The 27892-nt window shown below is 43.4% G+C and overlaps 3 protein-coding genes across 4 annotated transcripts in view; 1 reads left to right on the top strand and 2 right to left on the bottom strand.

The window, feature by feature from the left end:
• Window positions 1-113: 113 nt before the first annotated feature.
• synm (synemin, intermediate filament protein) lies at window positions 114-6399 on the bottom strand. Its single transcript, XM_030097030.1, has 4 exons — window positions 5314-6399; window positions 4066-4190; window positions 2541-2620; window positions 114-2412 (listed from the first exon to the last, which is right to left on the bottom strand). Exons 1-4 carry the CDS (start codon window positions 6109-6111, stop codon window positions 362-364), a joined length of 3054 nt encoding a protein of 1017 aa, XP_029952890.1. The 5' UTR covers window positions 6112-6399; the 3' UTR covers window positions 114-361.
• Window positions 6400-7840: 1441 nt separating this feature from the next.
• On the top strand, window positions 7841-10326 carry pgpep1l (pyroglutamyl-peptidase I like). The gene is made up of 5 exons (XM_030095888.1): window positions 7841-7882; window positions 7951-8003; window positions 8088-8204; window positions 9859-10085; window positions 10152-10326. Exons 1-5 carry the CDS (start codon window positions 7852-7854, stop codon window positions 10324-10326), a joined length of 603 nt encoding a protein of 200 aa, XP_029951748.1. The 5' UTR covers window positions 7841-7851.
• Window positions 10327-10542: 216 nt separating this feature from the next.
• The window catches only part of igf1ra (insulin-like growth factor 1a receptor), a 79401-nt gene continuing 62051 nt past the window's right edge, over window positions 10543-27892 (bottom strand). The window contains exons 11-21 of one of the 2 annotated variants that reach the window (XM_030097029.1): window positions 25066-25349; window positions 24806-24948; window positions 24178-24343; window positions 23985-24087; window positions 23733-23803; window positions 23417-23646; window positions 22407-22511; window positions 22088-22247; window positions 21713-21842; window positions 19926-20060; window positions 10543-16254 (exon numbers count right to left, since the gene is read on the bottom strand). In XM_030097029.1, coding sequence (XP_029952889.1) covers window positions 15714-16254; window positions 19926-20060; window positions 21713-21842; window positions 22088-22247; window positions 22407-22511; window positions 23417-23646; window positions 23733-23803; window positions 23985-24087; window positions 24178-24343; window positions 24806-24948; window positions 25066-25349 — 2068 coding nt within the window. In that variant the 3' untranslated portion in view covers window positions 10543-15713. Of the gene's footprint in view, window positions 16255-19925; window positions 20061-21712; window positions 21843-22087; window positions 22248-22406; window positions 22512-23416; window positions 23647-23732; window positions 23804-23984; window positions 24088-24177; window positions 24344-24805; window positions 25350-27892 lie in introns of both variants that reach the window. The other variant, XM_030097028.1, reaches the window with a different exon arrangement.

The raw sequence follows: 27892 nt of genomic DNA, 5'->3' as shown, positions 1-27892 counted from the left end.
TAGATAAATCTAAATAAAGCTTTCTGAAAATAACCTGCAAAGTTTGAAAAGCTCGTACAACACACATCAGTGTTGTCTACCATAAAAAACTGACAGCGTTTGCATATTATTAATGTTTTATTCCTAATTTTGCCCATGTACTTCCACAGTTACTTAGAATCTGTAAAATTTGGTTAGTTTTTTTTTTCTCACGAATTATTTATAGGTGTTACAAAATTACAAGCACATTTACAATCTGCAACCAGTGCGGCTGCTTTGAATATGGGCTGCTGTATTAGAATAGACCCTGTATGTGCGCTTCAACATACAGCTTTACGTTGGCAATCATGACACTGAAAAAAACATCTCGTACTTCATGGACTCAGTCCTCTGAAGGGCTGTCGAGGTAAACTGTTGCAACTCGTTTCTCGTGAGAAATCCTCACCGGGGTCTCCATGATTTGAGATTGCAGCTCATGCTGTGAGCTTTTCCCTGCATCAGTTCCATGTTCATCCCTCTGGAAGGCGAAGCCTCGCTCTGTGATTCCCGACACTCCTTCGTCAGCGAAGCCTTCAAAGCCCCCACCGTGCACGACCTCTTCTGTGGAAACTCTGATGGTGTACCCTTCCCCTGCCCCGCCCTTGAAGGCCTCCTCGAGCCCTAAGTTAGAGGACCGCAGAGCTGCCATGATCTGCTCCTCAGTGAGATCCTCTCTGGCCCCCAGCAGCCCAGAATCCTCCAGGGTTTGAGAGACATTGAGCTCAGCAACTATTGTTGTGGTGCCGTTGTCACTTGACTGTTGCACTTTTTTGATATCGACAGCCACTTTCTGCGGACTGTCTTCACTCACTTTTGTCAGGAAAGCCAATTCCTCCCTCAGTGGGCCGGACACTGAGCTCTGTAGCTTCTCGAGAGCTCCCTTCAGCTGTTCTTTGGGCTCCAATGAGTCTTCTCTGAGGAACTCAAGCACTGACTCCTGCACTACAGGAGAGACACGGACCTCCTCCTCAATGATGCACTCTGGGAAGCCCTCCTTTGCAAACAGACGGTCTCCTGACGTGAACTTGTAATCGTCGCTTTCCTCTACAATCACTCTTTTCTGGGGAACGGCCTCATCTTGATAATATCTCTCATCGGACAGGTCGTCAACGATGCCGTAATGACCGTATGAAGTGATCCCACCGCCCTCCTCGGGCTCAGAGAAGTTGTCGTCTGGCGTGGACACGAAATACTCATGAGACTCCTGGTCCTGGTACAGATGTGAAGGTTCACTCTTTCTGGAGAAGTCTTGGCCCTGTACCGATCCACTCTTGGACTGGTCTGTGTCCGGTGTGAGGGATTTTAAAGCCTCGTCGTTGCTGCCCCTCTCAAATCGAGTGTCAGGAGGGGCATTTTCTAGCTCCTCAATTTGGAAATATGTCGAGGGCTCATAAAAAGCAGATCTGGATTCCTGTTTGACCTCAAGCTCCTCGTCGCTGTGAGACTCCACCGGTTCCTCGATGATTTCTACATTGACTGACTTATTTTGTAGGTTTTCACCTCCTTGCAGGCCGCTCAGCAGATTCTGAATCATGCTTCCTGTTGCGGTACCCTTGATATCCTCCAGCGATACTTTCTTCACACCTTGGCTCAGCAGTTCATCGAGGGCAGATTCTTCAGAAACATCCAGCTCCTCCTCCACTTTGGACTCCAGCACAATCTGTGTCTTGGTCGTCCCGTCCTCCTGCTCAGTTTTCTTCACGTGATATCTCACCTTTGAGTCTCCCGACGAGCAAGCCTTTGCTTCTAAACCTGCCGGTTTAATCACTTTCTCGATTATCTCTTCCACAGACACAGAGTCCAGTATCTTTTTCTCAGTTGGGCCTATTGCAGACTCTGTATTCCTCTTGACTTTGTTCTCCTCATAAACATTGCCGTCCTCTTTTTCATCTGACACTTGCTTTTTTCCTTCTGTCTCCGTTTTTGCGCTGAAGCTTGTTATTGGTGTTGACATCACCCTAATTGATTTAGTCTCAGTAGTAGAGGACTTGCTGGGACTGTCTACCTCTGAGACTTGTTTGATTTTTACAGTTTTTTCCTCAATTGTTGTTTTCTGAATATTTGGACTCTTTTGTTTTTCCCCGAAGCCTGCTTGTTTATCTTTTGCGGCGGCGGCGGCGGCGGTGGTGGTGGTGGTGGTGGCTGCAGAAGTGGCCGAAGCAGCAGCTCTAGCTTTGTTGAATGAGATCATATCCCTTCTGGAAGCCGGACTCTGGTTGCGAGCTCTCTCTGCAATTGAAATGGGAATGACCCTGGAAGGACTGATGGACCCGGAGGAAGGCATGGGCGATCTTCTCAGGCTGGAGGCTGGCGGCGTATATCTGATGTCGGTTTGTTGTCTGGTGGTCAGGCTGGAAGCTCTTGGAGTATAAGGCTGAGCAGGCAGCTTGATATCTGAAGCAGAGAAGTAACAAGTATTACATTGTGACAGTGGTATTTTGATGATTGATTTGAACTAAACCTACAATGTTTGACCACAATATCGGGAAAAAATTTCGACGTGATTATCTTCAAGACCGTACCTATTACTCTTTCTCGTTGCTGCTGATTGACCCTCCTGGGAGCGTCTTGCAGTCCAACTCTCTCGCCTTCCAGGAGAGCCCTGAGTAGAGACGACAAAGATAAAAAAAAAACAAAAAAAAACACAGGTTAGATAAGTCACTTGATGTTTTCTTATTTCAGCTAAATATTTTGTATCGTTTATTAGACTGAATCAAATAAATACCTCACAAGCTGGTGCACATCATTCAGCTCCGCCATTTCAACTCGCCGAAACTACACTGACCAGGCTCACAAGATGGTATGAATACAGCAGGTCCCGACCATATAGGGTAGTAACCATCAGAACCTTAACAAACCACCGCCGTTGATTAAAAGCCTTTTAGCAATAATGTAAACAGATCTCACCTCTCCTTGACCATGCCTCAATAAACAAACAAAGAAAAAAAAGCAAACCCAAGTGTCTCAAAAACAGAACAACCTCTCCGGAGAGCAGCTTCTGAAAGACTGACCTAAAAATAACCGGCACAATGTGGGGCTGGCCACACGTTCCAATAAAACCCAAAGTAAAACCTGACTCGTGACACGCACCTAAAACACACGGCACCGCACGTCTCCACGCGGGAATCCCGAAACTTCAAAACAAACGCACGTACAAATGGTCAGTCATATAGAGTTACGCTGGAGGAAGAACTTAAACAACTTCCCCAATAAAATATACTTCACTTCAGTAATCCTGCAGGAAACTTTAATTGTCATGGAATAGAACGCAAAAAAATATAGCACGTACAACTGATTTTCATTAACCTCTGATCACACAAATACACTGCTTATTAAGTGGCGTATAAATAACTTAACCTTTCAGTAAATATAGTCTGTTGCTATGTCAACCGATGTGATGTGTTCAAGCTGTGAGCACAAAGTCAGTTCCATTACAGGATAAGATATGCCAGAGAGAATCTGACGTGCTTCATCAACGCAAACCATAGAAAAGTTTGAAGATCTTTATGAAATATGTATTGGTGGTATTTACAAGATTACACAAGGCAACAGCCCATTTAGAGTTTATTTAGGTGAAGGAAGGAGGGCTTAGTGCCAGAAGCAGCAGGAGAGGAGCGTCTGATTTCAAAAGATCATCAACACAGTTAAAAAGATGGATTAACAGTCGATCTGTTGCCAAAAGCATGAAAATGTTCGACGAAAGAATGAATATTTTAGCATGGAAATCAAAAGATATAGCCATTAACGACCAAGCAATTCTTGGTCGTTAATGTCTTTATATTCTTGTTTAATTAAGTTATTTTGAATTCTCTTTTTGATAAAAATGACTGTGTGCTGCTCATGTCCGGCAGAATGACTCACTGTCCAGTTTCACTTGGAGATGTAAACATAGAAGAGAGCCGCTGCTGACAGAGGCTAGAGTTTCAGTAACACATGCTTTTCCTACTACAAATCAGACTGACCGTTGGGAAAATCCCCGTTATACTATGAGGGTTACTATAAATACTTACTTTCGATTCAACTCAATAGTCGAAAGATTGTCATTACCTGTAAGCAGCCACCTCCATGCCCAGATCCATCTTCACCTGGAGAAGGTGCTGATGCTCTCTCATCTTTTCTGCTATAGTGTCGGCCATCATGTTTCTCTCGTGCTCAAGCTGATCAATGATCATCTGGAGGAAAACAAACAAGTTTTAGCTTCACACGGTTGAAAAGTCTGTGATTGGTTCATTGCATATGCCTTCATTCACTCAAGCAGTTTAGTTATACATTCATACTGTTTGATCAAACTTAGGGTTGTACGGTTGTACAGTGGGGGCGAACATGTTTCACTGTCACACACAAATTCACATCTTTGACAGGGAACTCTTAAGATTCTTCATGCAGCTTTTTTTTTTTAACCACAGGTTTGGAAACAACTGATTGAACTGCAGCCGACTGTGCTGATTCCATATCTGGCTGCTTGTTTGTGTTTATCTAAAAAAGCGAGTTTCCCTCTGATGACCCCACAGCTGCTTTTGTAAGTTGTACGTGATCCTTTCAAGTAAAAATAAATAATTGTCATCCCACTATTTTTAGTCCACCATGTGGTCAGTTCCACATGTACAACCTTATAGTGCAGAGGGCGGCCTGGCCGCATGCGGACAGTCACAGCCGCTGGCAGCTGGCCTGTTTGTGGAGCCTTCTTTAGGAGGCTAATCAGGATTTCCAAGTCTGACAGCTAATTGGCTTAAGTGACTGGAAGTAATCTGGCAGCTATAAACTACTGCGGTGCTACAATGTTATTCTGTCACTGAAGCTGTTCGATCCATTTATTCGGAGGTCAAATGTTGCACGCAACATCCGAGTGTGACATTTATGACTGCAGACATGGTGGATATCACTTCATACTGGAAAAGCTGTAATGGATATTGAGGGAGGTGTCATGTCCAAGTGTTAGGAGACGCGGTAATAGGAAATATACAGCATGCCTCCCACACAGAGACACACATTTCAGTGTAGATTGTGAGGATGTGCTGCTTGTTCAGCCTGATCCATGAGGGCCTGTTAGCAGCAGCCATTGGCAGCTGTGACTGTGCCTTGAAGGCAGTGGGTGTGGCAGGCTGAGGAGGGACTGGCCTCTGCTTTCTGCTATGGCCCGCTGAGATGGAGAGATTTCAGTGATTTCATCTTTATAAAATCAACAAAGGGGATTCTAAAAATGATAATAATAAAACAAGAATAATGACAATAAATATTTTCGTCTATATGTATAAATTATGGACACATTTTTAGTCACCGTGGGCTTGTCCTCACCTGATATTCACCAAAGTCCGCACGAAATTTTTCTTGCATGTGCACAAGTTGCTCCTCCAGACGCATCTGGATCTGCCCCTGCTTCTCCGCCTCGGTGCGCATCTTGTCCAGCTCGGAGGCGTACAGCATCTTCTCCCTCTGCAGGTCGCTCAGCCTCGCCTGGTCCGCCTTGATCGACTCCTCCATCTCCTCCACCTTCTGCTGGTACATCTCGAAGGTGTGGATCCATCCCTCGGACAGGCCGCGCGCGTACTGTTGCACCTCGTTGGCGGAGACCACCGGAGGGCCGCGGTATGTCTGCGCCACGATGGGCGCAGCCCGGGACTCCACCTGCTGCAGGAGGTGCGCCTTATCTTGCCTGTGCGCGTCTTCCAGGCACTTGTACTGGTTCTGCAGTTGCAGGAGCCGCTGCTGGAGTTCCCCGTTGATTCTGTGGGCTTGGTTGAGCTCCTTCTCGCAGCCCTTCAGGTCTCCGCTGATGTCCCGGCACACTTCGGTCTGCTCGCTGCACAGGGACTGGACCAGCTGCAACTCTCGCCACAGCCGCTCCCTCTCCATCTCAGCCTGGGACTTCTCGAAGGACAGCTGGTCCACCATCCTCCTCAGACCGCGCATCTCCGCCTTGTACTTGGATTCGTTGTCCGCGCTCCTCACCAGTCTCAGCTGGTTGATTTCCGCCAAAAGATGCGCGTTTTCCTGCTCCAGCTGCTTGGTCCTGGACAGATACTGAGCCAGGCGGCTGTTGAGCTGCTGCAGCTGCTGCTTCTCGCTGTCAAAAGTTCTCTTGAAAGGAAGCATCGTGGCGTCTAATGAGGAAAAAAATAATAATAAAGTGATTTAAAAGTGATCAGCGTGCGGATCAGATCGTGATCGAGCCGGGCTGTCCCGGTGTCATTTGCGTGTGTGCGCGGCTGTGGGCACAACTGTGATGCAATTTGCGATCGGTGGCCTTTGACAAGTGCGGGAGCGGAGGGGCGGGTCCTGAACGCATCACCGGAGCGTCCCGGGCGCGTCGGGAGTCCTGGCAGATGTGATGCTGCGTTCACGTGCTGTCGACCATGACACAATCATGAAAAGAGGAAAACAACAAGCACATTTATTTGAATAAACATTCAGGCAATTGCAAAAAAAAAAAAAAAAAAAAAAAAAAAAAAAACAATTGAAAGTCAAATACAGTAAGATAATCTTAATTAATAATCTCATTAATTTCGTTGCTGAAATTTCCTGTATACCCAAGTGCACTTCATCAGGATGCAATTTCCTCATTTTTTTTTCATCAGAGGATGCAACTGCAAAGAAGAACAGTTGAAAATGAGAATAGTGAACAGATAAATCTCATTCATCCATTTTTTTAGTAGAATTTACTCTACTCTAAGGATCACTGGAGGTGATCCCAGCTACCTGGACAGAAACAGAGGGAGTCAAGCATTCATGTTTTTCTCACCATATCAACCCACATACATGTGTTTAAACTGTAGGAGGAAACTGGAGTAAAAGAGGAGGCTCAGTGCATGCACAAAGAGAATATGCAAACTCCACACAGGAAAATCCAGTTTGGATCCAAACCCAGAAACATCATCACCAGGAGACAACAATGTTAATCACTGCACCGCCACAACATTTTACCAGGCAAGATACATTTCTCAAACTGTACATGCAGTTTGACACTACTTTAACCCTCCCTGTTTCAGAGTTAGCGAGCCTGCTTTAATTCATTTATGGATTGCCTGTCATTGAAATTAGTTGATGTGCTTTGTTTGTCTGCTGGTGAAGTAACATCAACTGAGATTAGATTAAAACAACTCACAGAACAGGAGGATTTATTCTTTCATAATCTAATTATATTCATTACTTCCAACAGCTTGATGACACAGTGCATTGTTTACAAATAAACTATCTTCCTCTATATTTTTTTTTCTTTTTGTCAATGTCAACATTTTTCTCTATCATACGTATCATGTTTGGGATGATTCCTGCAAACCATGTGACTGTGGTGAAATAGATGTTATGAATCTTATTGAATTGCTTTCATTTCAAAAAGGTTAAGAGAATATGGATCAAATTGTTATTTCACACACACTTAAGTTGTGAAAAGCACTGTTGTTACATTTAATGGTGAAACTGCAGTATGGACAGACAACTGTTGAAGCTTGAACTCTGCTTTTTGTAAGATGATTGTTTTTTTTCTGTTTTATATCGCAACTGTAAATTTCCTTTGAAAGAATTTTGCATGAAAATAGAACGTATAGATGTTTTGTCAAAAACAGGGTGAATGTCGTTCATATCAGTTTAACTGGCTGTCACCACTTCAGATTTGACTCGTTCAGATAAAGATCTTATGTAACTAAACATGTTATGGTTTGCTTTTGGTCTCAGAGTTTCCATGAGGTCCATGAATGCCTCACCGCTCCAGCAGGTCCTGGTTTATCAAAGAATGGCGCCACCTAGTGGACAGTAAGACCAAACGAACACATGATGTGTTTGTGTATTTTCAGAGTTGTAACTTTACACCCCTGACTCTTCAAACTCTGCCGCACTATGGCTGAGAACGAAACTGTGGTGATTACAGGTAAAATGATCTGTGTTAGTGATTAAACAACACGCGACCGCATTGTGATGGCAAAACTTAAATCCCAGGGTTTGGACCCTTCAGAGAGTTCTTGGTGAATCCCAGCTGGACAGCAGCCCAGGTAATGTTTACAAGACTCCCTTTGACGGACAGTGTTACTATTTTAAAATGACTTCAACATGATGAACTGTACAAATTGTCGTAGGGGTTGAAGTCAGTCGGGCTGGGAAAGAAGACTGGAGTTTACATCAAGGAGTTACCAGTAAGTTATGTTAAATCCAAGCAAATTGTGGCCGAACTGTGGCAAACTCTTCACCCAAAGGTAAGAACTCAGTCTTCAGATCTGCTGCCCTTGTATAAACCACAGTGCAGTATATTCCTAAATGCCTTTGATGTTTTCTTCAGAAATAAATACAGTTAGGTCCAGAAATAGTTGGACAGTGACACAACCTTCATGATTTGGGCCCTGCATGCCACCACATTGGATTTGAAATCAAACAAATACAAAGGGATTGAAGTGCAGACTTGAAGGTTTAATTTAAGGGCTTGAACAGAAATATATGATTATGCATGGAGGAATTACCTATTTTTATACAAACACTCCTCAATCCAAGGGCTCAAAAGTAATTGGACAAATAAACATAACCCTAAGTAAAATTTAACTTTTCAGTGTTTTCTTGAGAATCCTTTGCAGGCAGTGACTGCCTCAAGTCAGAAACTCCTGGGTTGCTTTTGCAGCTTTTTTCGGCTCATTGTCCATCTGTACTGTGAAGCGCCGTCCAATCCACTTGGCTGCATTTGGCTGAATCCGAGCAGTATATCTGTAAGTATATCTGTACACACTTCAGAATTCATCCAGCTGCCTATGTCTTTTGTCACATCATCAGTAAACACAAGTGAGCCAGTGCCATTTGAAGCCATGCATGCCCTTGCCATTACACTGCCTCCACCATGTTTCACAGAAGATGTGGTGAGCATTGGGTCATGAGCTGTTCCAATTCTTCTCCAAACTTTATTTTTCCCATCATGGTGGACAGGTTGATCTTAGTCTCATCTGTTTTAAGGATGCTGTTCTGGAACTGGGTGTGGTTCTCCAGCTGTTCTTTTGACAAAGTCAGTTCTAGCCTATTTTCCACCTTGTGGTGAATCCTTTGTCTTTACTCTCATGAAGTCTTCTCTTTCATGGAAGACTGACATACTGATACACCTACTTCCTGGAGGGTGTTCTTCACCTGAGTGGATGTTGTGAAGGGGTTTTTCTTCACCATGGAAAGGATTCTGCCATCATCCACCACTGTTGTCTTCTGTGGACATCCAGTCCTTTTCGACTTCACAAACTCACCAGTGTACTCTTTTTTTTCTGGGAATGTACTAAACTGTTGATTTTCCAATGCTAACATTTCTGCTATCCCTCTGATGGTTTTCTTCTTTCACTCCAGCCTCAGGATGGTTTCGTTCACCGCCATTGAGAGCTCCTTTGACCGCATGCTGCGTGTTCACAGCAACAGCTTCGAAATACAAACCTCACACCTGGAATCAGCTCCCTTTAACTGCTTCATTGAGGGCATGTTAATGAGGAAGAGCCCATGCAGGCTTGTTTTTTTGTTTGTTTTTTTTTTTTTGTTTTTTTTTTTGCAGCCTTCTAAGTCAATTATCCAATTACTTTTGGTTCCTTGAAAAACAGGCAGCCTCATATTAAAGAGCTGTAATTCCTCAACCCTTGCTCCAATTTGTATGTGAATTCTCTCAAATTACAGCTCTGAGTCTGCGCTTTAAGTCCGTATTGATTATATAATTGTATCCTGAATATCTTCAGCTAAAATAACAACAGTTGTGTCACTCAAAATACTTTTGGGCCTAACTGTATTTTCTATTTATGACCCCATAACAGCCATTTACAGCTCTCACCCTTTTTTTTTTGGACACATCCACACTTTGGTCTGGTTGTAAGAAGCTTAATAATTCATTCTCTGCAGTTTGCTGTGCATCTGGGTGTTGCCCGAGGCTCCAGCATCGTCCTGTTGGAGCAAAGAGGGAAGAACAGTGGATACAGAGACAGAGACGTGTGTGGCTTCTGTCCTGAAAGCCACTGCTGCATTGAAGGGGGGCCGGAAAAACTGGACTCAGTCATTGACATGAGGAGGGTCTCCAAGCAGTTCGGACAGCCTGGCATGGAAGTGATTTATTCCAGGGATGCTGGCAGGTCGGCCTCTTTTTTCTGTTCACAGATGTTTGGGAATATGAGCTATTTCTTTTTTTCTTTTTCCAGATACCTGTGTGATTTTACATATTACTGCTCGCTGTATCACGGCCAGAGGAGAGCAGCTCTTGTCCACGTCCCGTCGTCGGGCGGCCTGGCCTCCGCTGAGAGACTGGTTCCACTTCTGCAGGCCCTCATACGGAGCATGCTCCAGCAGCTGGAGGAGCCTCCGCCAACAGCCTGAGAGCCAGGTAGACCCTCACGCCCACCGACAACGACCATCAAGATAAATAAACCCCCAAAAAACAATAGTTCTCATTCATTTATTTATTCAAAATTTCAGAAAAAAAAAAGAAAAATACAAGAAATTTTCCGATACACATTTGGAGACAGCATGTCAAAAATACACCGTCTCAACTATAGGTGTGAAAAAACTTTGAGGCCTCAGATACAGAGCTTGAAAGAAGACAGTCTAGTGATTTTTTTTTTTTTTTTTTTTGTATTTTTTGATTATTTCTTTCCTCAATCATCAAGTAATGAACACAGATTTTTGTGAAAGCATTGAAAGTAAAATAGTAGTAGACCAAGGCCCCCTTCAGAAGGTATAGGAATGCAAATCATAAACACAGAGGCATGAGAATGATCGACTTCAAACTTATTGCAGTGTGAATGCACTGGTGCATCCTCCATCAGCCTGAAGTCTGCAACCAAGAAACATTCTGAAGAGTCAAAAGGATGAAGGTGGCGACGCGGGTCGCTATGTATTTACGCCGGAGGTCTAAAAGTGATGCGGAGCAAGCAGCCAGCTGTGACGTTCCAAACTATCAGTTCTTGCTAAACATGTTGTCTACTGGTTACCATGACTACCCGTAATCTACGCAACATCCCCGTCCTACGCAGTGTGTTTCATTGCAAAATGCTGAAGCTTTGACAGGTTTGGGGTGTTTTCTAATAGTAAACTATAGTAGTTCAACAGTTTTTCCCAACAACATGTCAAAGGTCGACTCTCAGAAGTCAAATGTCACGATGATGCATCCAAACTGGAAAGACTAGAAATGCACAGATATGTTCAGTAACTACTCAAGCCGCTCGCTCGTCAGTGGTGATTTCTATGTCAGTATTCAGCAGCACTCTGACTGTTCTATTTGATTGTTATTTAAACCCTAAATCCTGCTCAAACATAGCACCGATTTTTCACATCAGAAGTTCCCCACATGCATGTTATTATTATTGCCTTTAGAATTACATTTTTTTTAACAGGTTTTAACCAGCTCGACCACAGAGAAATCATACTTCACGCAGTCACTGTGGGTGACAGGCAGAGCCGAGGTTTGATGAGAGAATCGGAGATGTAGAAGCTTCTTCTGTGTAACATATTCATTGACAGTACAGGTGCATCTAAAAAAAAATTGAAAAAGTCAATTGTTTTTCTTCATTTTCTTTCTACACTGTTAACATAAAGTACACAAATTGTGATATTTATAGCCTCCAGTTAAAAAAAATACCAAAAATGCTTGATGAAATATTCTATTTTGAAAAAATGTGATGTTGAATTTTATCAGTCATAAAGTGAAATGATAAAATTAAAAAAGATCTGAAATGATTGAGTTTTTTTTTGTGATGAATCCAAAATATATAAAAAGGTTCACTGTTTCAAGTTAATGACTTACAAAATGAATGTTTCCACTGTATTCAAATTTTTTTGAGATGCATGTATCGAGGATCCAGTCATGTGACTGAACCGGCAGCAGCACGTGTTCGGAGGCCAGGAAAGGGCTCGCAAGGCTAAGATGGTCATTTAAAGATCCACGCTGGGTTTTAGTGGAGCCAGGAGGTCGTGGCATTCACCAGATCGACTCACACAGGAGAAACAAAGACAATCTTGAGTTCACGATGATACAAATCAACAAAACCAACCATCTTGACGACAGTATTATTCCTGCTGCCTTGTCTTTACCATTGAAATTGTCCTTTCAGGAGCTGCTGTATTCTCCTCGATCGCATTTTGTCAAAAGTATAGAAGCATCCAAGTTAGACTCTCAGTATTGATCCAATGTAGTTGTTTTTTGAAACATAAAGACCATCAGTTCGTACAGAATAAACCTAATGTGTAAATGTGGTGCTGTTGATTAACAGCTTTTCAAATGTGGTGTTGTGAAGATGAACATTTCCCTTTTAAATATTTCCTGAAAAGCTTTTCTTTTTTTACATTTATGTAATAGGATTTTGCACAAAACGTTTAAGATTTTTATCTTTCAAGGAGTTAAGTTTGTAACATTAAAGGTTAAAAAATGAGTGGAGATGGATTTAATGATTATTCCTAGCTGTCTGATTTTAAACTGTATTGTAAGTCTGAAAAGACCGTCACCATTTGGTAAAAATACAGTATAAGTTTACTCTTTTACATAGCGTTCCCCACATAAATATCCTCCATCAATATACTGTATTGGAAGCTACTATCAATGTTATACAACTCACTGTCCTGTTTCTTTATAATCTGTGATATATAAACTCTTTATTTTTTTAATTTCCAAAAGACTTTGGGCCTTAATTGAACATGCTGGACTCAATTCTTCCTCCATCTCATGGCCTACTCTGCTTTGTGAGGTTCATCTAGATCCCTGTGGGTTTCATTCTGGGTGAGGTTAATGATGGGAAAGAGTGAGATGTATTTATTTTTTCCATACATGCATTTAAAAAGAGTGAGGTAGATAAATGCTCGAAGGGAAAAATAAAAACGGGTTGAAGTCCCCCAGTCATGACACCAAAGAAAATGCATACAAAAAAATCCAACTTTATACTGAATCAAAGGGGCATTTATACAGTGATTTAAACTGATATCACAAAAAAAAAGGAAAATTTAAAAAAATAAATAAATAACACTCCTACAGAAAAAAAAAACTTTGAAATAAAAGGAAAAAAAAAAATCACCAGGCAACATGAGGACAAATCCTTCAAAACACTTTCACTATTCAGCCGTTTTAAGACCTTTCCATTCATGACATTGAAATCTGTTCCCTTCACTGGACTTTAACCCATCCTTTATTTGGTTTTTTTTTTTCACAAGCAATGATTATGTAGACGAACAATAAATTTGAAGTGGGCGTTCTCTGTTGGAGGAAGTGATGTTAACAGAAAAAGTGTTCGTTGTGTTGTGCTTTAGCGATTTGAGGGGGGGGGGGGGGGGGGACAAAAAGAAACAAACATGAAAAGATAGCTGGCATGATTAAGGCAAACAAGACAACCCAAATTGGCCCTATTGACTCGAGAAGAGGCAGGAAACAGATGGGTTAAAATGCCAGATCTGGTGTAAAAGTAAAATATCTTGTGGACTGGAACTAATCCTGACTTCAAGAGGAGGCACTGGGGGGAAGGGTGGGGTGGAGGGTGGGGGGGTAACACAACCTGATACGGCGGGCTGGACAAAAGGCGGGTTGACGAGTAAAGTGAGACGAGTACAGGATGATTATGAGAATGTGTGGAGAAAAGCAAAGCCTTGACTTTTGACCTGAGATCGAGTCGCGCCGAGAGGGCAACGCCGGGCGCAGTGCGAGACGACACGTACAAAAAGGGTGCAGAAAGTACACGCTCACACAGAGAGCTAAGGTGTCCATTCCAAATAATAATAATAATAATATTAATAATAATAATATTAATAATAATATAGACATCCACACAACAAATACAGAAAGTAACATTTCATAAAAACAAAAGGCAATGAAAAAAAAGTAGTGTTACAGAATACCTCTTGGGGAAACTTTTTGTTGAATTTTTTTTTTTTTTTTTTTTTTAACAAAGTTGGAGGACTTTTAGAAATGGACTAGTGGAGACCATAGAATACCAAACCTGAAACCTGAAGTGTGTGTGTGTGTTTGTATGTGTGTGTGTGTGTGTGTGTGTGTGTGTGTAAGAGAAAAAGAATAAAATAGCAGCTTTGTTCTGTACAGACATAGAGGCAAACATTTGAACCATTAAAAAGGTTTTAAAAAAGTGACAAAACCAATGATGTGTATAAAAACGATCCTGCAGTCAAAAATACAACTGTAAGACCTTTATATGTGTTCGAAGTAGCAAGAAACAAAAGCCTATATTCTAAAAGAGACCTCCTGTGAACCGAGCGTCGTCTTCCAGCTTGTCCTCTCCATGTCTCAGGTTTGCCGCGGTGTTTATTTGGTGCCATTTAATTTAAACAGCAGTATCAGCGAACGGCGTTCATTTCCTCCACGTGAAAACAAACGCTGGAAAAAAAACTTTACAAAAATAGGGGTTGAGGACATCAAAGTGGAGAAAGCGTTATATACGGGTGTGACTGTGACGTTGGGCGTACTGCAGGGTGAGACTTCTGACGCTTCGATGTTTTTCAGTGTTTCGTTTCTGCTTTTGACCGAAGAAACGACAGACAGAGGCTGTGATTCAGAGTTCGCACAGTAAAGTCAAACTTATTCATCTTTTCATTTCTTTCTTTTATCATGATTTCTTCTCAAAACTGTAAAAAAAAATTCCATGTTCAGTTAAAGGCATTCCTCCGACCTTCAGATCTTTCCTGCTACTTGACCCTCCCTGAAGCTCTCCGGTGACCCCAGAAGAGAACTCGCTCCACATTTTGAAAACCACTGCTTTACAGAAAATCCCAATTATATGCCACAAATAGGGATACTAAATAAATTAATTATGTTCCCAAACAACTGGATGATCAACCTAGTGGTTACTTGTCATGAATTATTTCAAATTTCATTCTGATAATGTTTAATAATTTAATAATGATAAAAATAAGTGATAGCAGCGGCGTTTCACCCTGAAACCAAAGAGCAACCGGACTGTTGTGGTGACATTGTCCAGACAGACTCACTAACTCTGAATCACAGCCTTCGACGAGAAGCGACACCTGCATGAAACTGAAGGGAAAAGCTCGATTTGGCAACAGTTTGGCAGATACAAAACCCTCCAACCATTCTGACCCACACCCGACGGGATCTCATACAAAATATCGATAGCAAAATGAAAACGATGATCGTAGTCCAAACTTACTAATAGAGGCATCCTCACACGACCTGAGCCGTTCGGCTCAAAGTAACAAAGTCATTTTCTTGGAAAGTCATGTTAGAAATGGAGCTATACCGTATGTGGAGAGAATGGTGTGTTTCGTATAAATATACACTAAAATATCCACCAGGTCCTCTGAAATCATCAGGAAAAAGTGCTCTTCTGTTGGTTTTGCTGGCAGATATGCTAAAAAAAATAAAAAATAAAATAAAACAAAACATGATTTTCTTGAAGTTCATGAGAGAAATCTGTAAGTCAGGACACATGCCTGTATTTTTTTTTCCTTCTTGTAGGACTTTTATGCAACAGAAACTGAAATCCAGGCTGTGCAGGATGGAGTTCCCCAGTGTTGAGTCTGAGCCACAAAACTCCAAATGCTTTATCTTGTCTCTGCTTTCTCTCTCTCTCTTTTTTTCTTTTCTTTTTTGGGAGTTTGTGTTAAAGGAGTGGAGACACCGTCTACTGGCACACAGTAGAAGAAAGTATTTCTTACCTCGTCCATCCCTCGGAAAGGGAGAGAGGAGAGGTTTGAGTTACCCTGTGTCAGAGGAGGAGGGGGGGTTGAGGGGGGGGGGGGCTGGTCTGATATCAGCAGGCCGATGACTGGGGCAGCGGCAGCGCCCGCTCGTTCTTCCTGCCCCCGTTCATGTGTGCATAGGGTTGGATCTCGTCAAAGTTCGGCCGCAGTACCACCACGGGCCCGTTGGCCGAGACGTGTCCTGAGTGCTTGTCCAAGGCTTGCCCCGGGGACGCCAGGGCGGAGGCGGCGGCCGGGCCCGGGGGGGAGGGGGAGACAGGTCCCAGGAGCGGCGTGCCCGGGCCTTGCATTGGGGATAACTGCTGGGCGCTGGGAGGCGGCGCCGGCGGCGTGGCGCCCGCGCACCCAGGCGAGGAAACCACGACGGCGGCGCACGGCTGCCGCGTGGACGCAGGATCCAGTGGAATGTTCTCCATGTTCTCCACCTCCATGTCCAGCTCCTCGGTGTCCGGCGGCTTGTTCTCCTCGCTGTAGAAGAAGCTCATTTCCCTGAAGGGGGGGTCCAGTTCGTCTTTGATGCTGCTGATGATCTCCAGGAAGGCCGGGCGCATCTTGGGGTTGTACTGCCAGCACATCCTCATCAGCTCAAACCTGGACGTGACGCACAGAAGATAGAAGTCTTAGACTCTTCATTTCAGAATGGTTTTCAGCATAAAGCAGATTAGAGTGCATATGAAGCTTTTCATAACAACTTGAGTCTGTAAAGCCTTATTTTAAACTGAGGTGGACTGGACTGTGGTTTGACACTGATTGCTGTATACCAACTATACGTGGTGGGATTTGGCTTCTCAAAACCATTTATAATACCTAAAAGTAATAAGAACTTTAAAAAATAATCTGTTAGGTAGCAGAAGTATGGTATCCATATACTAGCTATTATGAGTTTCCTCATCAACCTCTCACAGAGACTCCTCAGCACCATCAAAAATACAGTTTTATTGAAGAAATGCAAGACAATTACAATTATCTTGAAAAAAGGTCCTGAAAACCCCTTTCAATGTACATTTTCTGAGCTACAAAATCTTAAGAAATCTTGCTAATCTAGCAGTGAATGGGTTAAATACAATAAGTGGAAAGAGTTTCTTGCCCTCACCAGCAGGTGGCAGGAGATACTTAAGTTTAAGTTTGGTTCAGTATTGTTTTTGCATGGTGTAATAAAAAAGCTGCAAAGTTAACTACCATGTGAATTGTAAGGTCTGCCTGAACCAGTTTTAAATTTCTCTTGCACATGTTGTTGTGTATCTCTGTTTCTGGATGGCAAGGGACGGAGGACAGATGTCGAGTCGGTCCTTTTCCCTTTATGATTTAACTTCATGCAGGTTTGTTGACATGTAAACACCAATTAAGCACAATCCAAAACACAACCTGCACACATGTAGATCTATTTTAATTTTTAAAACTGTGTGGATGTTCACAAATCATTTATTTCTGTAAGACCAAAACTAATTTCAATTGCAGTTCAATTAAATTCAGATTGAGATGTTGTTTTCCACCATGAAAGTCGTACAGTAAGATCAGTCGGGTTCAGTCAGCAGGGCAGTAAATTATACTTAAGGCTCCTGTGCCAGGCCAGTGGCCGAGCTTTGGGAATGTCAAAACAACATCATAAAAAGGGAGAATTATTACAGTTTTGTGTGGCGCTGCACCACACGCCGCAACTTCAATTATACACAAACAAGCTAAGAATACTCTCCAAGGCTCCCTGACATAAACACCTCAGCCATCTCTGCTCTGTTCTCGCTAGTCCCTTGTTTTTTGTTGTTTTTTTGTTCTCCCCCCAGTGCTCTCTTTATAACAACTTTTGCAGCTGAATGCCAGCTCCTCTCCGCACAGAGGAATTATGGGTAAAGCACGTGCTGGAGGTGGTGGTGGTGGGGGGGGGGGGGGGGGGGGGGGGCATTCTGACTTGTTTTTTTTTCGAGAGGTGAAGCAGGAAGTGTCTCAAAGTTGACGTTCAGATGTCCAAAACCCAGGCAGCGGCAGAGACCTCCCATGAAAAGATGTGTAATGCTTGGAGCTGAGCCGACGCACCCGAGTAACCTGTCTGCAGAGTCCAGCCCCCTCCCCACCACCCCGAACACTGTTTTCCCCCGCCATCTGTTGCCGAGCACGGGGCTTGTTGATGCAAATTTAGAGAAGAAACGCCGCCGTAAAACCCGACGTCTTGTCAACGTTTTGCCAGTCAAAGCAGATGTGACACATTATTTCAGTTACGCTTAATTAACTTAGATTTAACCCGTCAGTTTAGTCGCGTGTGTTCACAGAAGTTCATGAGTGGTGTGTAAGAACCATGCCCCAACTGATGTCCCTGGTTCTTCAAGGTCAAATATTTTTTTTCCCCCTTTAAGCAACAACTTTCTCACAACTAGTTGAGTTGTTTTCATTGTGTGCTGCACTCGTCGCTGCCCTTGGGGTCAAAGAGCTCTGAAATGTGGGGGTCAAGGGAAGCCTCTGCCAACCATGAGCTCTGATAAATTGTGATTAAAAAATGAGGGATTCCAGCATCAACCAAAATTTAGTACTCCGCATAACAAAGCCTGAGAGTCGGGGGGCGAAAGGTCGAAAAGACGCTGAGTACAGTGTGACCGACTGAGCAGCAGCTACTGGGGAACCAATAAATACTTCAGATGCCAGCCATAGTCGTGAACATTCCTTTAATTTTCTGCTCACTTGATCTTCATAGCTTGATATTTCTGTTCGCTCTCAGGTGTGATATAATGTCACCCTGTAATGTTGTCACTTGCACTGTTTTGGTGACTGCTAATTTGAGCCGGAGTCAAATTCTCATAGATGACACACTTGGTCAAGAAGCAGATCTTTAACCCTTGAGACAAATACAGAGTGTGTGTTACGTGTATCTGTGAGCATTTGTGTTAAAATGGTGTTTATACAAGGGAGTGCACACACAGCCAAAGTTTAAATGATGAGACGAGCCAAAAAACCTTCACAAAATGAAAAACAGACACATTGTTTGAACGAATGTGAGTGTAGAACAGTAAAAAAAAAAAAAAAAGAATTGAATTGCTCAAAAGAAAGCAACAAAAACTTCCCCACATGCGATTGTCGGTGACGTGGTGAACCCTTGACGTGTGATACCGCAGTAAGTGATACTGCACATTCCACAGGAAATCACAATGTTTAACATGATTAGAGACTGCATTTCATTTTTTTTTTTTCCCAACAAACCCTGCGAGAGAGAATGAACTTTTGTCTGTGGGAAACTGGAGACAGAAACATGGGAAATCCAGTCAATGTCCCACAGCTACCTGAGAAAGACGGTACAAGGAGGAAGCATTCAGAGCTCTCCAGATATGACTCATCCCACTGTGCACTATCCTGCCCACTTCCACTTTCTGTATCCTTCTATTCAGTCTCTGTATGAATGTCTGGCCTCTCTAAACTCCGGCACCCGTCTGGAAATCTCCATTAAGTCACTGCAGCAGGGGCGACCGTCGGCAGCGGCCTGACTCCCTCGTGTGCTGCTTACAGACCGCCCCCCCCCCTCCCACCACCGCCACCACCTCTGTAACACAATCCACACACTCCTGTAATCAGGACAAAACAGTCGGGCTGCCATAGAAACCAGAGGTTTGTGTCTGCACAACACTCCTCTCTCTCCCCCCCCCCCCCCGCCTCTTCTTTTTATTTTTTTGTACATGCACTCTCTCTAAGGTGAGGTCAGCCATGGAGAGCGCAAAATGCCTTCTTATTGAGGTCAGAGGGAGCCAGCACAAATGCATACATGCAGCATGCGTGCTGACGCGACAGCTGTTGTGTTTTTCCTTTAACGGTCCGGTTGACTCATCAGAGGATCGTAAATAAATAGATAAATTATTCCTGTCGCTCTCATTCTTTCGGCTGACGGTTGGGACGCCATCGCCATAGCCGGAATGAGCTGCATCTTTCACACGCGGGCCGTGGCATCCCTTCTATGGGCCGGGGCCGACGGGTGAGGAGGCTTCTCACCGCCGGCTGACCGCCGAGGTCGTGTCGTCAACGCGCCGCATTTAACCTGTGACGTTAATGTCAGCCCTCATTTTGGCTCCGAATCAACATCAACACACATGATAGCCTACACATTCTGAACCGCAACCCAAAATAGACGCCGTGCAAAATATTAATGGGGCAGAAGACGTGCCGGGCAGAGAGGCAGTCAAGGATAAAACAATGCATCCTTCGGGGCTTTTTTTTGCGAAAGAAACACGAGGTACTTCATTGTGCAGCGTTGCGCAATTGTTGACAAGTGATAGAAAACAACTCACAGCATGTCAGGGCAGTTGTCAGGTTTGTCCAGGAGTCCTCCCTCCATGACGAAGCGAAGCACTTGTTCGTTGGACATGCCCTGATAAGGCTGCTCTGCTAAGGTGGCGATCTCCCAAAGTACGACTCCGAATGACCTGCAACAAGAGATGAGAACACACATTCATTTAACGTGTTTTTGTCGCTTATCCAAGCTTCTGTCAGTGCTGTTTACATTTGATTGGACGCAAGAGGGAGTTTAATCCCTCAGTAAGTCGTATCTCGAAGAACATTTCACTACATCTGACAGTCATATCCACAAATCTTCGTGACAATCTGGGCAAATTGATTTGAAATCATTTACTCCACACAGCAGGGTTGGGTCTGGCTTGGTCCTCATCAACAAAAACGCCCAGAGCCAGTCCTCTGTTTGACCCCTGGCTGGCTGGATCTTCACATTTTCTGTCAGTGTGTTCTATATCTAACACCGGCAAAATTGTTATTCATCCCTATTGCAACACTGCGAATATAACTAAAAAACAAAAAAAGATATGCCTGATGCAATACAAGCAGAAAACATTTTTAATTGCTTTTGCTACAGTTGTATGCAGAAACATATTCTTTAAGTGAGGCTCCATGTGACACTGATTGGTAAGGTTTTATGTGAGCGATGAGTGTGTGTGGTTTTCTGTCTTTCTGTGTTTACAACCAGTCCGGGGCTGGATGGATTCCAAAAAATCTGAGCAGGTGGATTATATATTTCATTTTTTACCATGGACCCTTGGGGATGTGAATACACCTGCCACCAGCTTCCCTGAGGATCCACAGGTATGAATCACACATATTTTTGTGTGATGTAGGATTTCCTCAAATATCCTTTAGATTAAAAGACACTACTAATTACCCTTTTTGATATCCATGCATAAAATCCTGCTCAGATATTCATTTTTGAACATAAAGACCTGATCTTTAGCCCAATAAGATGTCACCCTTCAGCCTGAATTCAGCTCCAGTGAGTAAATCATGCTGATTTCAGAATTGCTGAACGAGCATTGGTATGAAATCTTCACAGCAGAAATCTCCACAATTAGTTTTTTTTTGGTTACTTTGTGACACTTTTTATGGCACACACAAACCAGAACTGAAGCAGCATACAAATGGGTGCAATGGTCCTCTACTTAGAACAAAGTCACCTCCTCATTTAAGGCTAGGACGGGTTTGTCCAACACTAATCTTCTGTGCAACATCAAAGAGGAGGATGTAGTGCACAGAATGTGGAGGTGGGTTTGTGCTGGAACTGCAACCTCTAATTTAAGAACATCTGGAGCAGTTTAAGCCCACTCGCAGAGACTGACCCGTGGGACAGTTGGAGTAAGGAAACAAAAACATGCAGTGAAGCTAGTAAACACGTGTACTTCCCCAAGTAGTAAAATAAAAAAAAAATGTCTGAGAATCCTTTCCTTTTAAAAAAACAAAGTAGAAAGAAATGTTCCTGGCCTATACTATTCTGTTATTGCAAGAGGAATTTCCAAAAAGGCCTCCAGATACAAAAGATTTTGCTGGTTGAGGGAATACAGCGCATGCATGTTCAGACGGTAAAGTAAAAAGAAAAAAAATGCTGGGGTGTAAATTCATCTGTACATTTTTACAGTTTTGACCTTACAGCACGAACTGTTTTAGAATCCCGACACACACAAAAACACAGAATAATTACGCAGTGTTTGAAACATAGCGAGCCCCCCGGATTAGAGCAGGTCCACACATGTAGAACGCCGGTTTGTGTGCATGTGAGAGTCATGTGTTCTCATACCAAACGTCAGACATTGTAGTGAACACGCCGTCTTTGAGCGACTCGGGAGACATCCAGCGGACAGGCAGCAGGCCCTTCCCTCCTTTTCGGTAGTAATCCGTCTCATAAATATCTCTGGTCATGCCAAAATCTGAAGACAGGAATGAGACGAGAGGTTGGGGAAACCACGATAAATCACTCAGTCTGTGTGGGAGAGGATGCTCCTGGGAGCTCATCGCTCCCCCTCGCCTCCTCCCTCCCTCTGTCCATCTACATTAAGACTCCGCTGCCTCAGGCACTCACCGAAATCCAAACACTTATTGTCAAGGCCGGCAGAGCGAATTCAACATTGAGCAACCTTGAGGAGGCTGAAGGCGTGTTATTAACTTGACTTACCTCCAATCTTAACAGTGAAGTCCTCCGCCACCATGCAGTTCCGGGCAGCCAGATCTCGGTGGACAAATTTGTTGGCGTTTAGGTACGCCATGCCATCGGCGATCTCCCCGGCCATCTGGATCATCTTTTTGAGAGGCGGTAGGACCTGGCTGGTGGAGTTCTGCAGCAGAAAAGAGGGAACGAGATTTAAAACATTTTATAGTCAGAATGAATTAATGTGGATCTGTGAGTGTGGGATGAAGAGGGGCAACTTGTGTTAACTTGTATGTAGTACAGGTTTTAAAGCTGTGTGTGTTTGTGTGTGAGGAAAGCTGCTTACTTCTTTGCGCAGGGAGCGCAGGTGACTCTTGAGATCTCCGCGGGTCATCAGCTCCATAATCACCAAGGTTGGCTGTCCCTGAGAGACCACGCCCAGCAGCCGCACCTGCATCCGTCACAACAGAGACGGCACAGGTCAGCTGGGATAAGGCCAAAGCCGCGTCCCAAATCCACAACACGCAGTATACTACAGACAGTCGTTCACACACGCGGAAAGAAGAGATACAACTAACAATAAATAAAAATAAATAAAAACAAAGCAGCTGCAGTGTATGCATCTGGTACACTAATTTCACTTATAATTCATATTCTCATTTTCCATTTCCATGTTTGTGTGACAGCTGAAAAGCTCAGTGTGGCCAGCTGACGGTACGGACTGTACATTTATGAGAATCAAAGAAGTAAAACAATCAGATTTATGTTTTATAAAAGATTTAAAAAGAAAAAAGTTGTCATAAGGGATAAGGAGTGGAAACTGAAATACAGAAGATAAAAAAACAGGTTTCAAATACTTGGTCCTTCTTTCTTTCCATCTCTGAAAATTTACTTTATAATCTCAGAAGCAGACATTAGTACAAACTGTTCATTTTCCATCTTATGTCTGCATTTGAAGAAATCTCTTCTCATTAACCAGCTTCAAATTTAACATATTCTTGGCCTTTTAAATGGTTCAAACTGAATGTAAGAATAGAACGTTTTGATATTTAGCACCACACCTAATAACAGGGTTGTAACAGCAGCTTCTTAAAGGGGAAATCTGCAACACATCTATTTAATGTATTCGACGATGCTGTGATCTCTCACTGATGAGAGAAAGCACGCGATCTCCTGGAGGATGGCGTTTGCCTCAGGCTGTAGCTGCTCGAGTGAAGCCAAAACCGCACTGCTCTCAACACACCTGACCTGCTGAACTCTTTTATTCACAACTGTGCAGATTCATCAGGAAATAATGAGAGGAAGCACCGTGTCAATTCGAAAAGTCGAAAGCGTTTTAATGGCGCTGGGTCTCACCACGTGGTGACAGTTGAACTCCTTCATGACAGAAGCTTCGTTCAGGAACTCAATCCTCTCCCGCATGCTGGCCGACTCGTTGACCGTCTTGATGGCCACTCTGGTCTCAGGCTCATCTTTGACCACTCCCTTGGCGAGGCCTTCGTACACCATGCCGAAGGAGCCCTGGCCCAGCTCCTTGTGCATGGTGATCTTCTCTCGGGGCACCTCCCACTCGTCCGGGACGTACACTGACGCGGCGGCAGAGAAAGGCGGGTCATGAGCACACGATAAAAAGCAAACGATGGAAAATCAAGGAGATGTCTGGTATTCTTACTCTCAGCGGCGCTGATGTACTCCGGATTGACAGACGCATAAAGGACTCCGTTCCCCAGTCTGTCGTTACTCCTGTTAACACAGAGTCAGCTCAGTTAGAAGCAATACGCAATCCTCAATTGGAAGGCTACTTTTTACCATTTCTTTTATCTTCTGAAGCAAAGCAACACATCATTTAGCTTTGTGAGTATGGAGAAGGAGAACAACCGCACAGACAAACTTTGTCCGGCAACGTGGACACAGAAACACTCGCCTTTTCTTGCTGACGACGAAGAGAATGGCAATGAGGCTGGCAATTAAAAGTGCCACCAAAATGGGGATTATGATGACCAAGTAGAAGGTGACTTTATCTTCTCCTGTCAGAAAACAGAAGAGAAACAGTGATCAGCAGTGTCAGATATGGCCAGTCAAATTCTGAGCAGAGGTTTTACTTAATGCTGCATTACGTGTTGGTGGAGGGACGTAGAAAGACACGCTCTCCGTCCAGGAGCCGTTTCCTGCCAGGGAGGTGGCGCGCACGCGAGCGGTGTAGTTTCCCGAGCTCAGGTTGGTCAGCCGAGCTCCTCTGTACTCGCGATAGTGCTGCCGCGACACACACCCGTGTTTCTCCGGCTGGAGGAAAACAACAGATGGTTATTGCTTGAACACAGCTCGAGGTCGAGGTCAGGCAGAGTGTGAGGCTGAATGTTTTCTCTTCTTTCTTCTGTTCGTTTCTCTTGTTGTTAATTTTTAACCAGTGTTAGACACGAGAAGTTACTTATTACTACAGAGAAATGTACTCGTCCAGGGAAGATATTTTTCTCTCATGTACTCATCCACCCAAATGCTTGTGAATCCAAAGTACAGCACAGTACAGTATTCGTCTACCTCAATAATCATATTATTGTTCTTATAGTTTCATTTTATGTATTCTTGATGTTACACCTTTTAAGAAAACACCGACTTCAATCACACTGCACACAAGTTATGACAAGCAGTTGTAGAAGTGTTACATGAGCACAGATGTGTATACAGTATCATAGTGTGTATGTATACATATGTATGGCACCTCTATTTATACCCAGCTTGGCTCACCTCGGTCTCGAGGCGGTATTTGATCTCGTACATGAGGATGAGCCCGTTGGGCATGACGGGCTCGGGCCAGTGCAGCACCACGCAGCCATCCACCTTATCGTGACTTTCATAGATCACCTTCCCGGGGATGTCGTCCGCTTTGACTGCGAAACAAATACGCAACAAAATCACAACAAGCGCAGAAAGACAAAGTGTGTGAACAGACCACACCACATTTCCATACTCAACCTTTTTTTTGTGTGTGTGTGTTTGATTCTCACCTGCAGGTTTGGTTCTGGAGAAGACGAAGGCTCCGGCGCTGCAGCGGCCCACCTCCTCGTTACAGGCGTGGATGTCAATGCGGTAGACAGTGAACGGTCGAAGGTTATGGATCTCCAGAACCTCTGATGTGCTCTTGTCCTCTAAGAAGGGGTACTCTTTAATCGGGGGGATGCCGTCTGTGTTGTTGTCCCCCGGGCCCAAAGTGGTGTTCCCTCGACCGCCCTCGTAATACAGGGTGTTGTTTGCGATGCCAAACACGTCTCTGCGGCGTCGGTCTGGAGGTCTGAAAAACACAGAAACACAACTGTTGAAAAGATCCTGGAAAGATTTTTTTTATTATTATTTCAATATTGCTTCTATATTACTTGTAAAATCTTCTATATCTACATATTTGTAGATTTTTCACTTCCAAAAACTTTTCTTTCCCAAAGCTGAAACATCTCCTGGGTCAATCACTGTATACAATGCTTGTTTTATACATGTGTGTGTGCACTTGTAGTGTGTTTCCAGATGCTGTGCACTATTCCCAGAGGTGCTGTATTGAACAGTGAGGTCAGACGGATCATTACATGGATGACAGATGGAGAAAACAGTGAACCTGTTTAAAAAGAAAAAAAAAAACCTCTAGCGATGTGAGCATCTCTTTCTAAAATATTCAAACGGTGAACAATGTTCAGCTGCCAAACACGGGGCGCCGGGGTGAATGTACACTTCATAGAGGAGCCGATAAGCGGAAGAGCCGCCCGGAGCTGTACATCATCACCAGAGAGGTTCAAACACACGATGACAGATGTGGCTGTGAAAGCAGTGGCATGAGAAACACCCCGGGGCTTTTTGTCTACCTGTGAAACCTGCAGGATATTCAGCTCAGATGGACGGCAAAGAGAAAGACTGTGGGCTCCGAGCTGGAGCAGGAAAAGACGTATTGACAGTTTCACTGAGCCTTCGCTCCTGTGATGAATGTTTTTAATCAATCAAGCCGTAAAAGTTTATTTGTACAGGACCTTTCAGACAGGTAAATGTAATTCAAAGTGTTTTGCAATAGAATTGCGGTAAAAGCAGAACAAAGGAAAGAAGCCGTTTACTCACAGTCAAATGTTTCACTTATGTGTGTGTGTGTGTGTGTGTGTGTGTGTGTGTGTGTGTGTGTGTGCACAGAAAACACACATACATAAAAACACACAAAGCCATATGGACACTTTTGCTGAGATAAAAGTAAATCCAAAACAAAGGAATAAAATGAGAGTGGTGAAATGTACCGAATATCGTATAGTAGTAAATTACACATGTAGTAAGCAGATGAGGTCGCAGTAGGAATAGTTTTAAAAAAAAAGTTAACCCATTCAAATAAAGAGCAGATGATTATAGACAGTTAAATTCTTCACAAATGGCAAATCTAAGTCATTATGAGATGAATGAGACTAATAAAGATGGAAATGAATCCATGAGAAATTAAGTAAAAAACAGTAAGCCATAAGAGTTAAAGTCGACTTTAAAGGGACACTGAAAAAAATCAAGTTATAGCGCTGTTGCACACCGGGTGGTGTTGAGTAACTTCAGTGCCAGTCTATTTTTGTTTTAGTTAGTAATTGCAGAGTGAAGATTCTGGTAAAAAAAAAAAAAAAAAAAATACTCTACAATTACTAACTAAAAAATAATAAATAATAATAATAATAAAAAATATATATATATATACACATATGTTTTGTTTTTTGTTTTTTTCATCAAATACTTCAAATCTGCAGACTTTAATATTAATTTGAATCTGAAATTAAGCGTTTCACGTCACACACGTAGACGTTGGCAGCTCACACAGTGCAGATTCTCTAGTGGGAAAATGGTAACCCTCCACAAACCTGCTTGCAGCTGGAAGCATCATTATTGTGTTACCTATTCTATTCTTGCAGCTGCTTGTTTGGGTGACATAATACAACAAACTTGTGCTGCAAGACTAAACAGGTTTGGAACCCTCTGATGTTTGGAAATAAACCAGCACTAACACAAAGTTAAATTGTGTTTACGGTGACAACTTAACTTTTGTTTTAATTCATTTGGCTGATTATTTCAAGTTTTTAAGTCTACTGACGGAAATAATTTGCTTTTCAGTTACTCGAAGAAGGCTGGCTCAGCAAACCTGAAGTCAACCATCTGTTGAGCTTATGCAAACTTGTACCTACTGGAGGAGTGTAAAGACACAGACATCGACATGGGAAAGACCAGTCACACGAACATGTCGACATTCCTCCCTGACAGCTGTAACTGGTGGCCTCCAGTAAGGTAAAACCCAGCATTTCATTCACCGCTGACAGTCACACCACAAATTTATTACGAAAGCTAACAGCAGAGCCGACAGTAGAGACGCGGATACGCGAGATGTTTTCGCACTGGCACGCAGCGAGAAGGAGCGAGATGTCCAGATGAAAGAAAACTTGAGGGATCCGGTTTCTGTTCTCCGCCAGCATTAAGAGAGGCAGCCCAGTCGTAACACGGTGAAAAAAAAAAAAAAAAAGGCTCATCAGCTGACTGAAGCGGGCCTTATAAATAGTGACTTACTCCAGTTGGTGTCCTGACCTCGCCCGCTAAAAAAAGATCTACCTTTACACAATGGAAGCCAGAGAGGAAAGCCGTCACTACGCATTCTGTCTGAGACGCGTCTTGAATGCTTGGCAACCCGGACGTTGCTGCAAGTTCAACGAGAAAGGTGAAGCACTTGTGGATGTGAAGCAAAAGAGGATTTAACTTTCAGGAAAAGGCAGAAAATAGAGTGAATCCAGGCTGCTGAACAAGAAAGTGGTGAAATATTTGCTGTGGGAACCGGTCAATCAG

The sequence above is a fragment of the Salarias fasciatus genome, chromosome 7, assembly GCF_902148845.1.
Source record: "Salarias fasciatus chromosome 7, fSalaFa1.1, whole genome shotgun sequence".
Taxonomy (NCBI): domain Eukaryota; kingdom Metazoa; phylum Chordata; class Actinopteri; order Blenniiformes; family Blenniidae; genus Salarias; species Salarias fasciatus.
The sequence above is the reverse complement of the archived record's forward strand: the minus strand, read 5'-3'. Positions and strand labels throughout refer to the sequence as shown.